Here is a 19,985-nt window from a genome sequence, read left to right on the forward strand (position 1 = left end):
GAGAAATACATACATAACGGGGGTGAGCACTTGAATTGCAGAGGTCCTGGATAAATGTTACTATTACTATCAGATATGTCTCAGTTTTTTTTAATTCATGCAACACTTTATCGATTGAATTCAATTGCTTAAATAAATAATTATCCATAAATAAATATTATTTGTATTGCATATTTTCTCTCAGTGCATTGCAGACACTGCTTCTCTGCTCATCCCTCCCTGCGCCCTTGATGCGATAAAAAATTAAGGCGATAATGGAATTGAAGCAAATGAGCTGGCCAACATTTGTAAGATTGCCCTTGTCCCGCCGCCTGTTCCAGCCCACCCCGACCCTTGATCAACCCCTCTGGCGACCCCCTTACCCCCTCCCTGTTCGTCGTATAGGTACATACGTACATATATCCCATTTTATCCCCCTCGATGGGGCAGAAAACTATGCAGCTGTGCGACAAGCAAAAATTGGACAAGCGACACGCAATTTATGTCAATGTGCGCACCCAGCGCCGGCCCACACGGAAAATTCGTTGTAATTAATAAAGAAAACGGATCGGATCGCGGCGACTAAACCATAAATGTGGCAAAAAATTATGGCAAGAGAGAGAAAAAAAGAAGAAAAGAAAAGAAAATAATAAACGGTGGGGGAAAAACTTTCGACATGTCGCTGTGTGTTCAATTTACAAGCCACCTACGTTGCGCTTGACAAACGGTGGGCCATAAAAATTAAAGAAAAATAAAATCGTATATTACGAACGTTCCCCCCCCCCCCCCTCCCGTCTTATAAAAACGTTATCCACTGAACGACGGCGATGGAATGATGTTGGCCCGGCTAACAACTTCATTTCGAGCGACGCAAGGCGACACTCATAAGGCATAAATTTGCTAGACTTAAGCCTAATTTATGCCGCGTTTCTGGCCAGAAAGGGTCGCCAAGTGCATATATCTACATGCACGAATGTATATATATATATGCAACAAGTATCCCTCGGATAGGAACCCCATACCCCTCCACCCAACAAACCAACACCAGCGACTGCATCTGCATTCACAATTAAACAATTTCCACTAAATCTCGTTACTTCCTTGGCAATTTGTTACGCGCGGCAGCAAAGTTATGTGACGCTGTGCCATAAATTCATGCGCCAACCGAGGCTACCCCTTTTTGTTTTCCCCGCCCCTGTGCTCCCCTCTCCCCCCCCCCCCCACCAACAATGCCCCCCTCTCAACAGACCCTCCAGTGGCTGCAAAATCTCCTGCAAGCGGCACTTAAATCGATGGATTTATGTAGCCCGGCACGCCTGCGCAGAAGGAACCGCATCCGAAAGTGCAGGAATCTGAAGGAATCTGTGTGTAAGTCGACTGGCCAGCGAGCTCCAGGCGGGCATAAACTCCGATTAGGCGACACTCGGCAACGGGTCATCACCTGGAATGAAATATTCAGCCACCTCCTCCTCGATCCTCGATCTCGATCCTCGATCTCCATCCCGCTGATAACTGACCCATTGCCCAAGGCACTCGGATGTGGAAAGCAGACTAAAATGGGAAATGTGTAAATATCGAGTGGGTGGAGCATGGCTGGCAGTCATTCGAGCTGATGTAGTGGCAGCTAATTCAAGTTCAATTGCCAGATCAAGGCTTATTAAAGGCAAGTCTTGTAGACTAAGAGGTATGCGATAAATCATGTAATAAAGATATATTTATTTATGATAACATAGGACAAAAGCTACTAAAGAAACGTTCATATATTGTTACGCGAACATGGGAATTTCTTGTAAAATTTCGAACTACTTTCTGTCATTCTTAATCTAATTTCTATACTTCCTTTTCAATCCAGTAAAAGTTCCATTTAATTAATTCAAATTAAAAACAATTTCGCCATCGCAATTTCCTGCCAAGTGTTTTCCAGCTGATATCTTCGGACTTGAAATTGTTTTGCAAAATTTGCGTACTCTGTTTCCAGCACAACAGTTTCCAAATTCCGTAGTTTCAGGGCAAAGTTGCTGCACTACATCAAAATCAAACAAACAGAAAACGAAAAACAACGGAAAGCGGGGAAATCGGGTGGAAAAACGAAAAGGAAAACAATGTTCCATTGGTCAAGCCGGCATGTCTGTGCGACAGTGCATAAAAGTATTTCAGAAATGTTGCATGCCACACACGCAAGAAACCGCTGGAGGAAAAACGAGGAAAACGAAGTCGAAGGAAACCCAGAAATCCACCACTGGCATTTCATTCTGTTATCAAATCAAAGCGTCTTAAATACTTTTTGCAGCCATCGAAATGAAGGCAAAAAGCGTTCGCTTTTTGATTGGGGCGAAAATCTTGCGAAAAATAATTTTAATTTATCACTTCCGCCGGCCATTGTGTCGTTCCATTCTCCGTTCATTCATTGCATTTCCCCCGATTTTTCCCCCAATCCCCACACCCTCTTCGGCCAGATTGCAATCTTGCATTTCCTATATGCATGCATGCATGCTACCATTGCCTCCGCCATTGAGGAGACTCCTCCATTACCATCACCATTACCATTATGGCACTACCAAACTGCCGATTGCCGTAAACTGGGTGCAGTGTCATTACCACTACCATCGAGTACACCAGGTCGAGTACCAGGTCCCTCCCCAGTCGACTTCTCTGCTTCTCTATTTTTTTGTACCACATTTGCTATTCGTCTGTCTATGCTTTGTTTGCACCCATATGCAAATGCAATTTTCGCAGCTAACGGTGTGCGCGCTCTTTTGAGTTATGCCACTGGGGTGATGGAGCCCCACCCCCCAGATCCCGCCCTGAAAGTGGCCCCCACCAGTGCACATATAGTGCTCTATAGCTGGGCTTGGTCTCGGTTTCGGTTTTGGGCCTGGGCTTCGACTTGGGCCAATGAGCCTTCGCCACGCAACAATGGCCACAAGACTTGGCCACAGGAGCGGAGTGGCTCGGGAAGAAGTCTAAAACATTATTCTTAAAAAAAATTAAAAAAAAAAAAGCAGCTTATATAAAAGGATCCTAAATGAAGCAAACAAATGCTCTATATAATTTACCAATATGTGAATTACATATATCAGCTCTTAACGTTTAAGTGCTATCAGAGGAGTATACAAATAACATGGTCTGCTTATAAATTCCTAAAATACTCAATAGTATCTATTAAATATATTTCATACTATTATTGTTTGGCTTGCTGGCCCAACTTACATTCCGGACCTGTCAGCTTACCGCCTTGAATGGCAAGTGTTGACCCTATTTTTTCGGGGTAGTTACAGCTGAAAGGCCCTTCGCTAAATGGCGTAACATTTTTTGCATGTTTTCTTGGCCCTGCCAACCCCCCAGCCCCCGTGAGTTTTCAGACGCTCATTCGGGGGCCCTTAACGTTGTCGTCATGTTGCCACAGACATTTGCTGCATTGCACTGCACTCGCCGTTCTTTCGCCCATTTCAGTTGGCTGTTTTGGCTAGCAAGTTAATTTAGACGGGGCTCGATGGGGAAAACAAAGGCAAAAAGCCAGCTGCCTGCCATATTCTTTTGCCCCGCAGTGCTGTTCGTTTTTTTTTTTCTGCTGCCACTGCAGGTTTGGTAATTAATCATCGGGCTGGTAAGCATTCGTGTAAGCGCTCTTATCGCTCAAAACACATCTCAAGTAGTTAATTTTAAAATGCCCCACGTAACAGGCTGCAATTTCAGTGGTTCGGTGGTTAGAAGCTGGCGGGGGAGTAGGCTACTTGTCAACGCTTTTGATTGACAGCACTTAAATATTTTCGCCAGACATTTCTTTTTTGAACTGGTCACTCCCCCGTAATCTACACCCACGTGCAATACATTTTTTACCACATATTTCCCAGGGTTAATGAGAGAGTGGCGCCCCCAAGCGGTCGGCGGCCGTACCTCACTGATTACCACTAGAGAAAAATCGAAAAGGAATGAAAAAAGCAGCATTCACCCACTGCATTTGGTGGTGGTTATGCTCCCTCTCGCTCTAACCGGCCTATAGCCGTCCCTTTTCAAATATGGCGATGCCTGCCATTGGCTGTTGCTCCACCAAAGGGGCGTGGCTGTGTGTCCACTTTGCTTTTCGCCCACCAATGAATGGGGGGGCAATTGGGAACTTAAGGTAAGCGAAAAGCACAAGCAACAAGTGCAGATCAATAGTCGCCACAAATCGAATTAAATCAAATCAAATACACCGACTTTTGAGTCGATTTGAAGCGACTTTGACAGTTGTGGGCCAAGTGGGAAAAGGGGCATTACCTTACTTAACTTGGCCGAAAGCACCCCGGAGCCAAATGCAATGCGATATGGCAATTTAGCTGTCAGTTAGTCGCTCTCTGGGCCAATTAACCGGCCTGGTCTCATTGTTATTGCAATTTCGTGGCCCCAAGTAACCAAACTCAACTGATGATTTTGCGGTTTTCTCCTCGAAATGTCTGTGTGTGCAAACAGCAATTATCTGATAAATGCCCTGGCGCTGAAAAATTGATAAATTGTTCATATAAACGTTACGCTATGATTATGGCATTTTCATCCAGCGGATCCAAGTGGAATTTTGTACATGTTCTGTGGTATCAAGTACACAGCTGACAGTTAATTGCTGTCGAAAAAGAGTTGGCTGAACTTCAAGTGCCGATGAGTAGGAATGAAGAGCTCTGTAATCGCTATCTGAAATTATAGACTCTTAAAGCGAGCTAAAATCTTTTAGAGTAATAAATCAAGTGCATTATTATGATTATGATGTCCGAGTCGGTTTCATTTTCTACATTCCTGTATAAACGTTTTGTACTTATTGCACTATTGAATTAATTGAATATTAATTGGAATTTTGTATTTGCATAACAAATACTCAATGTGATAAATTGCAATGTCACATTAATTCATCTTGTAAATAATATATGCTTAATTTATTTTCCATTTATCAGATTGTGATATACTTAAGTCACGGTGAAATGGGCAATTTTAATTTACATATATGAATATTTGTTAGAGCTAAAGTTATAGTGATGGCCTGACTTTTAGCTTTTTGCTTTAGCTTCATTCCCTGTTGGTTTCATATATATTTTACACAACTTATATAAATTATAATAAATATTATATTAACATCTCATGATGCAATAATGAATGAATTGATACTTAAGCCCTTCTTTATTGGCACCTTTTTTAGATCTTTATCATTATACCCTTGTTTTCTAATCATCTGCCAAGCAATTTATTGTTGCTCCCATGACAAATCGCCCATTGACAACCATAAACTAAACACCCTGCGAAACCCAACTCTTTCGAAGATATATGTCTTGGCTTTAAACATTTTTGGACTGGCAGACGAGAAGTAGTCATCTCATCAGTTGATCAGCAAATCCATCATGTCCAAAGGGCTGTGGATTGTTTTTCTCCTCGGCTGTTTGGTTGTTGGCTGAAGTTCTTTCCTCTGGCTAATTTGTAGCAGTTGGTTGTTTATGTTTGCCACAAGACCAGAAACCAAGAAGATGATGGCCACCAAACGAGGAGCGATGATGACGAGCATCGATATTGTATGCGGCAATGGAATGGAATCATTGCGGCTTTGTTTATTTATTTAATTCCAGTCAAGCTCAATTAGAAACCCAAATACACATCGCAGTCGCAGTCGGTTGGTGTGAGTTTGGTATAAATATATTGCACCCGGGTCTCGTGGCGTTGTTTGGCTTTGGCTCTGGCGCTTTCAGCTTTATTGATTTAAAAAAATGAAAAATTTATGTTTAAACAAAGAGCGCATGCAACGCACTGCACAGCGTATGAATTTGAATCTGATTCTGAATCTGAATCCGAATCCGAATACCCATTCCGTTCGATTTCAGCCATTGGCGCCACCACTTAAAAACAACATGAGCAAGAAGCTTGGCGGACTTTTAAATGTAAATAAATAAACAAACAACGGCAACCGCCAAATCGAACCAAATCGAACAAAATCGAAATACTCGAACCACAGTTTCCTCCTCTATGGGATATGGGATATGGGATCCAGATATTGAAATACAACGATCGATTCGGGGTGCCCAAGTGGGAAGTGTGTGTGTTTTGCATTGTCGGCAAAACGCCTTTTGATGCCATTGGGTCGGCGGAAATAAGTTCACATAATCAAAAATGCAATTGGCGATGAATGCCAGCAATGCAACAATACAAATAAATTGCAATCATTCATCAAAAACAAAAGACTTGCCGGCAGGGCAGTCGCTGCTCCAGCTTCAGTTGCAACTTGCAACTTGCAACGGTGGCAAAAGCGGCCACTGCTGCAATTGTTGCACCTTATTTGGGCAACTGGATGACGAAGATGGAGAGGGGAAATAGTAGCATATAGTAGGGTCTCAGCAGATACAGTGGTTTAAATTATTAACATTAAAGTTATTGGAAAGAAATAATCCTGAGATACCTGCTTTTACTTCTTAACACTTTGTAACTATTGTATAATCGACTTTTGTAGCTGTTTTGTAGTATTTTTAGAATATTTATTCTGGCTTTCTTTTGTAAATAATTGCTGAGGGTCTTCAAGAATATATTCAGATGAATATAATTAGAATTCCAGCCACAAGGAATCTTATACAAATGTAATCTTAGACCACAATGCAAATTCGAAATCTCAGCTGCAAGAACCTGAATCTCTTTTGTTGCCGATGGCACCTTTCGTAATCGGCTAATAACACCCACCCAGGTGAGCTGATCTCGTTTTAGATTTTGGCAACCACTGTGCGGCGATACAATGTGTGTCTTGTGGCGTTTTCTACGAATTTCAGGAGCCGTTCCTCGCCAGAGATCAGCTCATAAAAGGAGGCACTCAACAATCAAGCATGACGAAATGGCCAAGCGGCTTTTCGCCTTTTTGCCTTTTGGTTTTCGATTTCTTTTTTTGTTTTTCTTCGGTTTTAGCCAGAGTTTGCCACAAAGCCGTATGCAAATGCAGAACGCCGGAACGGAGAGTGAAATAATGCGCTAAAGGCCCGCAAGACGTCTGTCATTGTCGATGTCGCAGTTGTCGCAGCGGATTTGCCTTTGTGCCCCTGCCGCAAAGTCAATTGTGAGGATATATATCTTTTGAGGATCGGAGGATCAGTGTTCGTTGAGTGTCTGAGTATCTCGAGCAGCGACCTCGGATTAGTTAGCTCCTGCTGGGCAACTACATAAAAATTTGACTACCGCTTTCACTTTGGCCTGCGACCCTGACAATCTGCCTCTTTTCCACTCCTGCCTTTCTCTAAATATTTTGATAGCCAGTGTTTATCTAAAAGTGTGTGTGTGTGTGTGCCTGTGTATGTGCGACACATAACACGAGTGCCAGTGTGTGTGGTCCAAATCCGTATCCGATTCGTAGTCCAAATCCGTGGCACAATCCAAAAGTGAAAGCATTTTCCCGGCCACTTGAGCTGGTTATTAACATTCACCTACCGCAGTTTGTATATAGAACAAAAAACTAAAAAAAAAAAAAAACGAGAATACAGCGAAACAGACACAAATTAATACTAATAAAACGGCTGAAAGTGGGGGGCAAACTGTTAGGCGATTTACGACTTCCTCAACATCCTGATACATCACATATCCCAAATACGAAATCCCAGTTCCAGATACCAAATCCCAGATCCCCAAGGAAACTCCCTAGACAGATAGACATCTTGAGTAGGGTTCGATGGCTTTTGAAGGCTTTCAGTCAAATGCTTTTAATTGATGTTGGCCACTGGCCATCAACAAATTAGTTTCAGTTCCAGGCCAAAAGTCGCCAAATAATTTAGCCGCGATTTCAGATGAACCAGCAAACAGACAAAAAAAAAAAATGCCTACAAAGAATCAACGAAGAGGATCGCCGGGCGGAGAAACAAAGGCCTCGCCAGTCGAGGGCTGATCAGATTAAGTGCTTATAACATGGACATGACTCCATTGACCAGCCAAGCATCCATTCCATCGCATCCTGGTAGCCACCACCACGCTCGGCGATCGCAAGACACATATAGATGGCTGCCGATGATGCCCAAAGCTCCCTACTTTTGTCGGCAATTGCTGGATGCACCCTACAATTGCGTGAATGGGTGTAACTAAAATATGATATTAATCTAAATAACTGAAGATTCAAGTGCTCTAATGAATCAACAAAATCTAATTTACTACAATATTATTACCGATGGTAACAGAATATCGGTTAAAGGTTATAGTTCTAGGAGATATGTAACTCCTTTAATTAAAATCGTATAGTTTTACCATACAGATGTGTCCTTTAGAAATGTAGCGCATTCGAATGGTCTTGCGAACCGGGACTTCTTTGCAGGCTAAAACACAAACCCACACACCTGATGGGGACACTTTCAGAAGCAGGAGGAACACAGATCTTGCCAGTTCCATCTCTGTTGCTCCCCCAATTGCGGCTTAAAAAAAAAAAACTTCCCTCAATTGGCGGCATTAAACGAGGCCGAAAGCGGAACCAAGAGCCAAGTGCCCCGATCCCGATCCCTATGCAATAATGCTAACCGATCGCGGGCCTGGAGATGGGATTTTGGAGCTCCGAGCTGAAAGACCTGCGAATGGTGGAATGGATGCGCTGATGCGATTGTCGTCGCCACATGATGCCTGCCCACTCTGGCACATCTTGGCCATTGTTCTCGCTCTTCTGGCCAAGAAGCGATCCGAACACTGGGAGCCAGCGAAATGTAGCAAATGTTCGGTCCGCTGTTGCTGTCGCCGTTGAAAAAATGTCAATACTCTCTGATTCCACGAATAAAAAAAAAAAAAGGCCCAACGAGCAGCTCCCCAATCCGCAGTTCCCAACCCAACCCAACCCAATCCAATCCAATCCCAGGCTCTTGTCGCTGTGCTCCTGACGTTCAGTCCATCTTGCTGAGCAGCTTAGTTGCATCCACCTTCTCAAGAGCACTGAGAAATAATTATAATTCCAAAGTATGTTAGCCAAAAGCAAATGTAAAAGCTATGATAAGCCTTAAACCTTAGCATCATATGTTATTAAATAGCTTTTTAAGCGAATTACGAGCAACAATCATAATGTTTACCTTACACTTTTCCCACAGTGCACTGATGCCCCAGCTCCTGCTCAAATCCATTCTGCGTAATTCAGTTGCAGTTGAGATTGAGCCGAGCGGCAAGTTGCCAAAATGGTGGACATCAGGACACAAAGGCGGCCGCCTGAAGCCGAAAGCTGCCTAAAGGCTAAATGTGCTGGCGGCACATCAAAGGCCAAAATGGCCCACAGTTCAATAGGCTTTGTGCTGAAGACGGAATTGAAATTGAGGCTGAGACTGAAGCGGAGGATTTTGCGCACTGGGAAGTAAGTTGGCAAGCGGCTATAATGCGCTTGGATATGCAAAATTGCATTGAAATTTGAATTCAATTCAAAAAGGGGCCATTGGCCGAAGAGGGGCCATCCTGGCCGGGCCTTTTCGGCTTTTGGCCAGCACAAGCCTGATTGTGCGACGCTTGCCAATTTGAAGGAAATCAAAAACTGCGCCGCCATCGAGCAAATTACGCAACCTTTTCCTTCGGGTTACAGTCTTACAACAGCTGCTCCAGCTGTATCTGCATCTCGTACTGCATCCGAGTACGAATCTAAATCTGAATCTGAATCCCAATCGGTAGCCAGTGGGGCATGGCATTTGCATGCCCACATAGTGCAGCACCGCGAAAAATGAGTCGCTTAATAGCCGCCGACAGTTACAAAGTGCCAGGCAATTGTGGCAAATACCAAGCTCCCTCCCTGTTCACTACATATGGAAAAAAAAAGATTGTTTAAATCAATTACATTTTTCATTAAAACGATACTTATTGTAAAGTAAATAAAGATGAATTTATTATGAAAGTTGATAACTGATGTCTGTTATTTTACTTTTGACACGATGCTCTTGATATGTTATATGTTCTAATAGTATCAAATAACTTCTTATTATATCCATAAAAAAGTCTAGAGATCAATGTTAATGAAATCAACTTATTCTGATAATTGTATTATAAAATTCAATTGTAGTCTTCAAATGGTTCCTTTTTTCGTGTGCATCTTACAACTCGCAGTCATCGCATGGGCGTGTTGCTCGGGGGCGTCTTTGCCAGTTGCATTTGGCTTTCAATTTGCCATCGAGCTGGGTACACCTCTGGGCGTTCCAAGATCCGTGACTCCGAGAGGCAGCTGGCCACCAAAACTTCTGGCGCAATCATAATTGCAACAAGTTGTCGGGCGTTAGCGTTTTGCATTATCTAAATCAAGGCTGCAACTTGAAACGCGGATGGGTTCGGCCGATCTTGATATGTTAATTCATTCGCGCTGAGATTCATGTGGGCCAAGGAACAAAAGAATTTGGCAGGAAATACAAGATTATTGCACTTAGCTTTCTTAGGCAATTGAATCAGTGAGTAGTTAAACATTATGCATATATTAAAAAGTAGTTACTTTCATTCTAAACTCGTGGCAAGACTTACCAAAAAATATCGGATTTTTCTTCTTGAACCAACTGCGAATGATTCAGCAGGACAATGGGATCTTGGCCAGCGGCTACAATTGCCGCAATTTGGTTAATAATTGCACTTGGCCGGCGGGCAAATGCGGCAAGGACTTTGAACACCTTGGGTATTGCTTCTGTGGCGAACCATTATTAATGGCCATGTTAACAGGAGGAGCAGGAGGCACTGTGTTAGTGGATTCAATGGAATCGGATGCAAAAACAAGCAATCTGAGGATCTAAGGAGGAGGGAGGGGGGAATAAAAGTTTACGGCTGTCAGGCGGATTGAAGGACATGCCAATGGAGGCCCACTTCAATCAGACGTGCGGTATTATCTGAATGCGGAACCCTTTTGGGTTAGGACGACTAGACGGGCTGGACGTGGGCAAACAAACAAATCTTGGCTGTCACGGGCACTCAGATTCAGCGGCATTCAGTTTCAGAGCGGAGAGTGAATGGACATGGTAATGGTAATCCGAGTGCGAATGTGGAATTCTCGCACGTTAGTTGGCCATCGTGTTGCGGATATGAAACATATCTCCGGTTAGCAGGCAGGACATTTCCGTTGGCCCATTCCTATATGTATGTATACCACCCGATTACACACCACCCCCACCATTCAGCTGTCATAAATCCCATGTTCGAGAGTTGGGCAGGATTTGCGGCAGGATATTGCCCAAAAGGATACGCGCTGCCCGCTCGACTGTGTAACAACTTGATGGGCATTTGAATGCAGACTCGTGTCATTTAGTTGCCACAAAGAACTGGGCCCTCGTCCACGAATTACCCGCCAGAACATTTCAATTGAGCGGCCCAAAGTGAGACACCTGACACTTAAGCGCCAGGATCGGAGGAGGGATGATGATGAGCATCGAGGCATCCAGCATCCAGTCATCCGGGCATCCCAACCAGGCGGCCTGGTCGAAGGCGTTCGTCTGACAAATGAGACAAAGTGACACAAGTCAATCAAAGGCCACGAAAATGCGCCGCATATAAATTCCAGTCGATTGGCTCTGACGCGGCCCAATTTACTTCCCACCGCACTCAAAAAAAAATGAAATCCTTTTTCAATTTTATATAAATATGCTCTGAGAAAATGAATGACACACTGCACTATCTACAAATTAGCTGCCCTTCTAGCAAAATTTGTTTAGCATAGAAAACATAACTAGCACTAAGTCTGATTTCCTAGAAATCATTGCCATTCTTCTGTATTTGAACTGATATTTTTCTCAGTGTCCTAAAACTCGGGGGCAACAATGCGAATGGTCCTGTCTGGCCCCTTGGGGCCGAAATGTATTTAAATGAATTCCGTCAGCGTCAGCCGCGGACCGAGTTCAGGCCAAGTGATGGACGCATTTAAACTGTCAATACGCATCCAGCTCAGTTTCTCAGGACGGTTCTCCAGAAGGCCAAGACGAGGAACGCGCGTAAGCTTGAAGTCACTGAAGTGGCGGAGACAATGAATCCTGTCAAATCAAGGCAACACAACGGAGTCAAAGTGGCGTGGCGAAAACGCGCCAACCGGCCACCAGATATCCAGATATCCACAATCCAGTATCCGACAAAACTTCGATAAGATGAACCGACCAGCGTCCCTTTTCGTGGGGCGGGGCAACCACTCAGGTTGCCAAATCCATTAGAGTTAAATAAATTTTGATTTTGAATTCAATTTGCGAGTTAACTAGGTGGAGATGAGCTTCGGTGTGTCTGGGGAAAGAGCAGTCCAGTGGGTGGCTTGAAAAGTTCTAGGAAATCATCTATTTAAAACAATTAAAGCATAATGGCACCTTAAATATAAAAGTATATATTATTTTATAAAAACTGGTTTCTTGGTATTGAATAATAAGCAAAAATCTTAATAGGTAAAATAGTTTTAGTAAGCATAATTTTTAACATGAAATGTATGTCTTTTCTCTCAAGCAACCCTCGTCAGGTATTCCGTGTTTCATTATTTTGCAGACCAGTGACTTAAAAGTTCAAAGCATTCATCTTTTTCCAAAGGCGTAGTGAACATATAGATTCAAAAGGGGATACGCATTCAAAAATCTATGGTTACTTTCATAAAAAAAACTGTCTTTCAGACTGCATTTTCCAGTTCCTAAAACATAAGGAGAACTAACTTTTCTAGGACCATTTGATTGTTGATTAGGTGGACTTTGAGCCCCCCAAAAAGTACCCCTTCCTTCAGGGGGACACCCCTGACAAGCGTCTCATGAGCGGCGAGGACAGGCGGCGGCTCGCCGGCGACAAGTGATGAGTGAATGCAAAGAATTTGAATATTGTGCCGCGGCGGCAGTTGACATAAATCGTCAATGACAGCAACATCGCCTCTCCGTTTGGCCTTAAACACGCAATCCGGCCGGAGGAAGGGGCAGGATGCCAGGGACTGCCGATGGGAGCTGGTCGTGGAGCGGTTTGTACGGTTGGGAGTGGCAAGTCCATAGGACACGACAGACAACTGTAATCCGCGCCATTGTATCGAGGATGATTGCTCGCGGGTCCGTTTTGGCCTGTCAGCGGTCCCTTCAAAATCAAGTCTAATCGATTTAGGACACTTTGACAGCGCTTATTGGCAGCATGCGCGTGGCCGCGATACCAACAACACCTTGCCAAATTTCCAAATCTGATTCGGATTCGGATTCGGATTCTGGCCAGGCCGTCGCAGCCAGCGAAATGTCAACAGCATTTTGGCTTAAACGGACACAAAGTAGTGCCGAAAAGAAGCAGCAAAAAAATGCAAACAGCTAAGTAAAAACTGGGGGCCGAGAAAGATGCGAAATCCGAACAAGAACAAGGCTGCGGCAGCATTATCATTATCTCAATGGAAGCTGATTGAAAACAGATAATTAAAATCTTCTAATTAGGCGGCATGTTCACGCACACACACACACACACACACACACACGCGAGCGCACAGATTGCCGTGTGTGTTACCTTAACCACTGTCGACTGTCAGTGGGAACAAGTTCATAAATCTTGGCTCCAACAAATCGTTTTGCAACATGAGAGAACATTACACGTAAGAGCCAGCAACCCAAGGCGGCCAACAAAAGACCCGCAGCATAAAAGTCGCAAAAAGTTGGCCAACTACAAAATTATGGCTGGGGACATCTGCGATGTGGGTATCCTGTGAGTGAGGGGAGGGGGGGGGGGGGTGTCCAACTCTGACTGTAGGTGGAGTACAGCATATGTATGTTTTAAGTGCTCGACTTTGGCTAAGGCAGAGTAATTGTGTGGCTTAAAGCTAAAATCTTATTCTTATGATGAGCGTATTAACTTATCTTAGAAAACTCAAAATCAATCCAATTAACTAAGTTTATAATATATTATTTTTGGCACTAATCACTTATGCTTGAAAACATTGACCACAATTTTGGAGTTTAATTGACTAAGATTTTAAACAAGTTTTTTTATTTATTTATTATGATAGATAGAATAGTTTACAAAACTAGTAGTAGTGTCATAAGTAGTGTCTCAAAAAAATATATCGCGTAAATAAGGATAAGTAAGTATTTTTTATATTGATATTCCATTTGAGTGTTCAATTAACGTTAATCCATTTTCAATTTCAACCGCCGACATTGAAGCGAACAAGTACTAAATAAATGGTTACTGTCCTCGCTTTAGCTTAGCCCAGTTCTGCTCCGTGTTCGGGTACGCGCTAAACATAGTAGTGACGCGCACCAAATATCTATTACATTCGACACGTGTTTTAAACGTGTATATTCGTGTATGTAAAATTGTTGATACTATCGTGTAGAATATTTGCATGTACGTTTAGAATCTAAAGTTATATCTTATCTATAAGTTCTTATTTGTCTTTTATTAGTTTTATCTTCTCGTGTGCAAATGGAATATGAAGCAAATCCATAATAAACGAATGCTTTGCCAAATCCATTATTTTCAGGAGTTTATTTATCTTATAACTTTTATCATATACAACAAACAAAAATACAGCGTATACAAGGTATTAACTAGACATTCGCAATGTTGCTAATTATTTTCTGAAATATCTGCACACCGCGCAAATAGATATCCGCCTGAATGAACTCATCGTGATCGTGGAGCAATACAGGTGTATTATTCATGGGTGAGAAGCCCAAAGCTGGGATGCCAACGGCACGAATGTATCTGCTATCAGTTCCTCCGGTAAATATTTGCGGTTTGATGGATATGTGCCTGAAAGATTAATGATATGTTAAGATAATCAGAGGTCTTTTAAGTTAGAAGCGCTTACATCTCATCGGTAGCTTTCTTGAAAGCAAGCCAGAAGGGATTACTCCCATCGATGGCGGTGGGCGGGACTTTAGGTTGCTTCTGTTCGTAAGTGATCTCGATGCCACCACCCACGTCGGCACACCATTTGTGGAGCTATAAATATGCCAGTATCTTAGTTTACGCAACATTTAGGATGAATACAGCACCTACGTTAGCCTCAAACTCCTCAAAGTCCACATCTAGAGCCAAACGACAATCGAAGCAGACCATTAGCAAGGGAGGCACCACATTGCTCTGAACTCCGCCACCGAGTTTGGTCAAATTAATGGTCGTTACATCGCCAATGACCAACTCTGGATTATTCTGCAATCTTTGAACCTGACTCCTACGAAACTCCATCATCTTTCCGACTATATAGTTCAGTTTTTCACCAGCAGTATTGGGCAGCAAAAGCGATCCATGACCAGCAGTCCCACTGATGTTGAAATATACACCTGTTTGAAATGGTAAGTATATATATAGCAAGGGACTTAAATTTAAAATTTAATTTAAATTTACGCCAAACTGCTCGTTCTGCATAGAAAAGAGGCAGCTGCTCATCGGGTGAAGCCAATCCCTCGTCCATTGCAAATCCCACATTAAGAGCACGGAAATCTTCAGTTGGCACAAAAGGTCTCATGCCATAACGACCGCCCATTTCCTCATCTAAGTGAATGAAATATTTTAAATGTTGTATGATAGAATAGTAACTTAGAAAGTAACTGACCCGCCACAAAGGAAATGTGGATAGTTCGTTTGAATTTCGCTCCACTTCTCTTGAGCGCTCTAACTGCGGCTAGATGCTGCATTCCCACGGACTTCATATCTTGTGTTCCCCTGGCAAAAATGCGACCCTCCTCATCGATGTCGGCTCCAAATGGCGGGTGAGTCCAGTTTTCTGGAAATACGGGAACCACGTCCATGTGGGAGTTCAGCAGAATGCTGGGCAACTCGGGATTGAGTCCCTTCCATGTCAAAACCACTACGGGATTCTGTTCATTTGCCGGGTAATACACCTTCATTGGCAGATCCATCAGATTTGCCTGTCGTCTGAGAAATTCGACGCATGGTGCTGTAGAGGTAAGTGTAAGTATCTTTAAAATTGTCACTTCATTTTTCTAAAATATACTATCGTTCAGATACTAACCATAGTCCGGATCGGGATGGACACTTGGGATGCGCAGATACTCGCGAAAGTACTGTATCTCCTCATCGGATTCCCACTTGCTGGTGGCCATTTCACTTCTATATACGATCTTTTGCGGCTGACAGCTGGCAGCATACTGAGTTGTGTTAGCTAGTGTCCGAGTCGAGTTCCAGTGCCCTACTACTAATAGACTTATCTCTCACGATCGTAACGCCAACGCGCGACCCGCGAGGTGGCGGACACAGATAATTTTATCAAATTGTAAACGAGAACTTCGGATGGTGAAAAAACTCGTTTACGTCACAGTAGCGGAGGGGATCACTTGTTTTAATCAACAACAGCAATCAGTGATTGGACATCACTGTGGAAAACTAATTCTTATATTTCATACAAAAAACATTTCCAGCAATATAAGGCTTAGCTTTTATATGTAATATTTGACACAATAATCCAGGGGACTTTTTTCAACTTTATTGTGTTTTTACTGTATCAATTTGACCGTGGTCTCCCCTTCTACTCTCTATTATAGTTTAAATTTGATTCGTAGATTTGTTATAAGGTCGGTCGTTCGCCCCTTGCTATCTGTTCCCATCAACTGCTTGCTTACTGGCTCGAGCCCGAAGTACTGCTTTAAATTCAAATTTCCAGCACTGCTTGACTACTGCTTGGGACCAGTTTAAATTCAGATTTTAATACAGTAGGAAGTTTATTCTTTACATTTACAATTACATCATACATCTTGGCGTGTACAACAAAACTTAAAGAGTCACTAGAGTCTTATATGCGAAAATACCGAATAACGATCTCCACCAGACCCTTAGGCCTTGCGTTCGAAGAGGACAGGGAATGGCTTATCCTTCGGCGCCTGCAGCCAATTGTCCTCCGAATACTTGACGTTGTTCTCAGTCTCGATGACGTGGAAAGTGTAGGCGTGGCGACTCTTTTGCGAGCGATTCGGCTCACTCTTGTGCACCACATTTCCGTGGATTAGAATGCAGGTGCCTGGAAAAATTAAGTAGAACATATGTTATAATGATTTTAGAGTATTTAAACGTTTTATGGAAAAACCACGAATATAACTCTTTAGGGAACCAGACCAAAAATACAACTAAATTACACTTGGACTGATAAAAGCAGCTAACAAAATATTTACTTTGCATCTTAACCACCATAAAGATAAATTTTAAATGGGTCTACCGAAGCTGTAGTGCTCTGCAGTACTTAGAAAGTGCTTCACCTACTTTGAATTCATGATAAATTATCTTCTATCAACTTACCCTTGCTGACTTGCATTGGCGTGAAGCTGGACTGCGGATAAATGGGAGCTGCCCGATCGTAGACCATCAGTTCGCTGGCATCCTTGTCGGGATTGCGAAGGTAGCGCCTGTGGACTCCACTCTTGTGTGATCCCTTGATGAACTGCAGGCAACCATTCTGCAGGGTGCAGTCCTCGAGGGCCAGCCAAAAGCCCACTGCCGAGTTGGGATCCGTGTGCAGGAACCACGAGTCCTGATGGGGCGTCACCTCGCCACCCACTCCCGGATTCTTGTAGATGTACATACTTTGACAGACGGCCGGCTTATTGTAGTTCAACTGCCAGCAGATCTCCCGAACTCGGTTGCTAAAGGTGATGGCATTGAAGGCAGGATGCTCCACGTGCAGAGCATGCCCCACTTTGTTGAGGGCGATCATGGGATCCACCAGCAGCTGGCCCTCATCTCCCACCGCCCCCTTTTCGAAGAAGTAACGCACTTTGTCTCCCGACTCCATGAAGTACAGCTCCTTTCCCTGTGCATCCTCCTGCTTTATGGTGCTGAAGATCTTCCTGTTGTTCTGCGGAGCATCCAGGCACAGAGCTCTTCCCGCCTGGTACAGTGAGTCCACTTCCTCGGCAGTGAGGAAGTCCTCGATGACAATGTAGCCGTTTTCATTCAGCTGAAAATAGGAAAGCGGATGAAGGTTTCAGTCAATTCAAGGAATAATCTTTTTAAGCTACATATATTGCTTATCGGCTGCGCCGTCTGGTCTGGCGGGTCCGGCAATCTCTAACCGGACTCTACGGGGTCTGGAGGCATTATCGCACCAACTGACCGATTGACCGACTGCATAATGGGCACGCGCTTACTATTTCGAACTTACGGGTATTATACCATAATCGCAGCAAACTACATCGCAAAAAATTAGCAACATAAATGGGCCAATATAGAAAACTACTATTTGAAAGTATGAAAACAAATATAAGTTTTAAATAGATCGTTAACCATTTCATTGAAAATACAATAAGTATTTTTTTAAAGACTGTCCTTTTCGCTCAGTGCACTAGTTCACTTTGTTCACCTTTCTAACGTTCGCTAATTAACAAATTCCGGTGCACGTCAAAATGTTAATTCTGCCTGACATAAACCCACGAACCGAAATCCGTGCTCATTCATTGAAATCAGTCAACGTAAAATTGAAAATTCACACATTCTCTGCTCCTAGCGCATATTTTAGAAAGGGTATAGTGGATTGGCGATCGAGAACGATACTCATAGTGGCATCTAAACAAAGATAAATGATTGCTTTGTTGAACAATTAATATCTCTTAGATTTATGCCTGACTTTTCAGGAAGAGCAATAGAATTTCGACTCGCAACAAACAAATCACTTTTGTTGTGGGTGCTCTTCCATTCTTTCTCCCGGTTCCTAGTGGCATGAGTTTGGTTAAATTAAATAAATTTAAATTGCTCGAGCGAGAATTTTGAAAATGAAAAACGAGAGTAAAAATAGTCGTCGTGACTCAAAGGCAGCCGACAAAATCACCTGAAGTGATCGAAAAGACGAAAGAGATCGGGTCAGCTGTCGATCTGACGCTAACAGAACCGCGAAGATAAATCATCGGAAAAGAAAAAGAGGGGCGGGAAAGTGGGCCCATTTTCCGGATGGTGCTCTATGCACAATTTACCCGTAGATATATGTTTGTGTTTCCATTACAAAGGCGTGTGCATGGAAAATTACACCAGAGGGTCAGCAATCAGCCAGCAGTTGCATTCATCACGTATGCTCACCGTTTGTCATATAACATGCTTAGCCAGCTGATTTTGTAATCGCTTTGAATTTGATAATGGCAAGTGCTTGCAGTGAAGCTTTGTTTGCACGGGGAACTTTGCAATAGTTTGTAATCCACATGCTTAGTAATAGCTTGGTGAACTAGAACTTGGGCGTAGAATCTATTTTATGCTGAATTAAATATTCAATTCAATCAAGAAGTTGTCCAAGTGCAAACCAGTTTGTCAACAAACAATTCTAAACCATAATTAACCACCGTGTCAATTTTATGAGCCCCACACGTTGTTTGGAAACTAGTCTGGTATTAAGAGTTGTTGTTCTGTGTATTTGGTTTAACCAAATAGGTGAAATTTCCAGAATCTGAAAACATTTCCTCAATCTGCAAAAATTTCCTTGACTTTTCATTATTCTGCAGAGCAACAAAAGAATGCTTTTCCGACATTGAATTTTCCGAGCCAACGAAATGTTTATGATGCAGATGGTTGTAAATAACACGATGACTCTTTGGGAACAAGTCATCCCAGGATGAAGATGACTAACTAAGAGTGCTTCCAATAAATAATACGTTGGTTTCCAAAATATGTAGTTATATGCACACGGAAAATTTCGATCGATTGATTGAATATAAATACCCACCTCGTCCAACAATTTGCTGTGCATTTTGTGTCGATTTCTGTTTGTTTATTTTGAAATGAATTAAATTTTACTTTTGTTTTCAACTCAAACAATGCGAACTGCCGAACTTTTGTATTGGTTCTGTACTTCGAATTCTTTTCCGTAGCGTTCGAGAACGTTTCGCACTGTTTGGCGTGTCTTTTAAAACTGATCGGTAGAGAAATTTTCGAAAACGCTCGAAAATGAAAATATCTGACTAGCGGCTGCTCCCACGCGGCGTTTAACCGTTACACTTCTCTACCTCTGTTAGATAACAGAGAGCGGCGCTGTTGACTTTCAGCGCGTGTTGCCGCTGCTGTTGCTATACCCTTCTTTATAGTACGGGTATATGTACGACGATTTTAAGCATAAGCTTAGGAATTTTGTCGCTTACATATGCAAGTCGTATGTATATATGAATGTTATCATT

The 19,985-nt window shown here is 42.8% G+C and overlaps 2 protein-coding genes across 2 annotated transcripts, besides 1 other annotated feature; both read right to left on the bottom strand.

The window, feature by feature from the left end:
• Positions 1-13,863: 13,863 nt before the first annotated feature.
• Positions 13,864-13,901: a mobile genetic element.
• Positions 13,902-14,343: 442 nt separating this feature from the next.
• CG6465 (uncharacterized protein) lies at positions 14,344-16,035 on the bottom strand. Its single transcript, NM_141747.3, has 6 exons — positions 15,854-16,035; positions 15,434-15,778; positions 15,226-15,372; positions 14,878-15,161; positions 14,687-14,820; positions 14,344-14,628 (listed from the first exon to the last, which is right to left on the bottom strand). Exons 1-6 carry the CDS (start codon positions 15,942-15,944, stop codon positions 14,424-14,426), a joined length of 1,206 nt encoding a protein of 401 aa, NP_650004.1. The 5' UTR covers positions 15,945-16,035; the 3' UTR covers positions 14,344-14,423.
• Positions 16,036-16,520: 485 nt separating this feature from the next.
• Phyhd1 (Phytanoyl-CoA dioxygenase domain containing 1) lies at positions 16,521-19,709 on the bottom strand. Its single transcript, NM_001104270.2, has 3 exons — positions 19,538-19,709; positions 17,131-17,788; positions 16,521-16,855 (listed from the first exon to the last, which is right to left on the bottom strand). Exons 1-3 carry the CDS (start codon positions 19,559-19,561, stop codon positions 16,671-16,673), a joined length of 867 nt encoding a protein of 288 aa, NP_001097740.1. The 5' UTR covers positions 19,562-19,709; the 3' UTR covers positions 16,521-16,670.
• Positions 19,710-19,985: the final 276 nt, after the last annotated feature.

The sequence above is a fragment of the Drosophila melanogaster genome, chromosome 3R (genome assembly GCF_000001215.4).
Source record: "Drosophila melanogaster chromosome 3R".
In the NCBI taxonomy this organism is placed as follows: domain Eukaryota; kingdom Metazoa; phylum Arthropoda; class Insecta; order Diptera; family Drosophilidae; genus Drosophila; species Drosophila melanogaster.

What these genes read in the sequence shown, in the direction of transcription:
- Phyhd1 (NM_001104270.2), bottom strand. Translation starts at nt 19,561, where the DNA reads ATGCACAGCAAATTGTTGGACGAG. An exon ending in ACAGCAAATTGTTGGACGAG is followed by an intron (nt 17,789 to 19,537) that starts GTGGGTATTTAT and finishes TCCTATTTTCAG; the next exon opens with CTGAATGAAAACGGCTACAT. An exon ending in GCCAATGCAAGTCAGCAAGG is followed by an intron (nt 16,856 to 17,130) that starts GTAAGTTGATAG and finishes TAATTTTTCCAG; the next exon opens with GCACCTGCATTCTAATCCAC.
- CG6465 (NM_141747.3), bottom strand. Translation starts at nt 15,944, where the DNA reads ATGGCCACCAGCAAGTGGGAATCCGATGAGGAGATACAGTACTTTCGC. An exon ending in CCATCCCGATCCGGACTATG is followed by an intron (nt 15,779 to 15,853) that starts GTTAGTATCTGA and finishes TTACCTCTACAG; the next exon opens with CACCATGCGTCGAATTTCTC. An exon ending in TTGAGGAGTTTGAGGCTAAC is followed by an intron (nt 14,821 to 14,877) that starts GTAGGTGCTGTA and finishes GCATATTTATAG; the next exon opens with CTCCACAAATGGTGTGCCGA.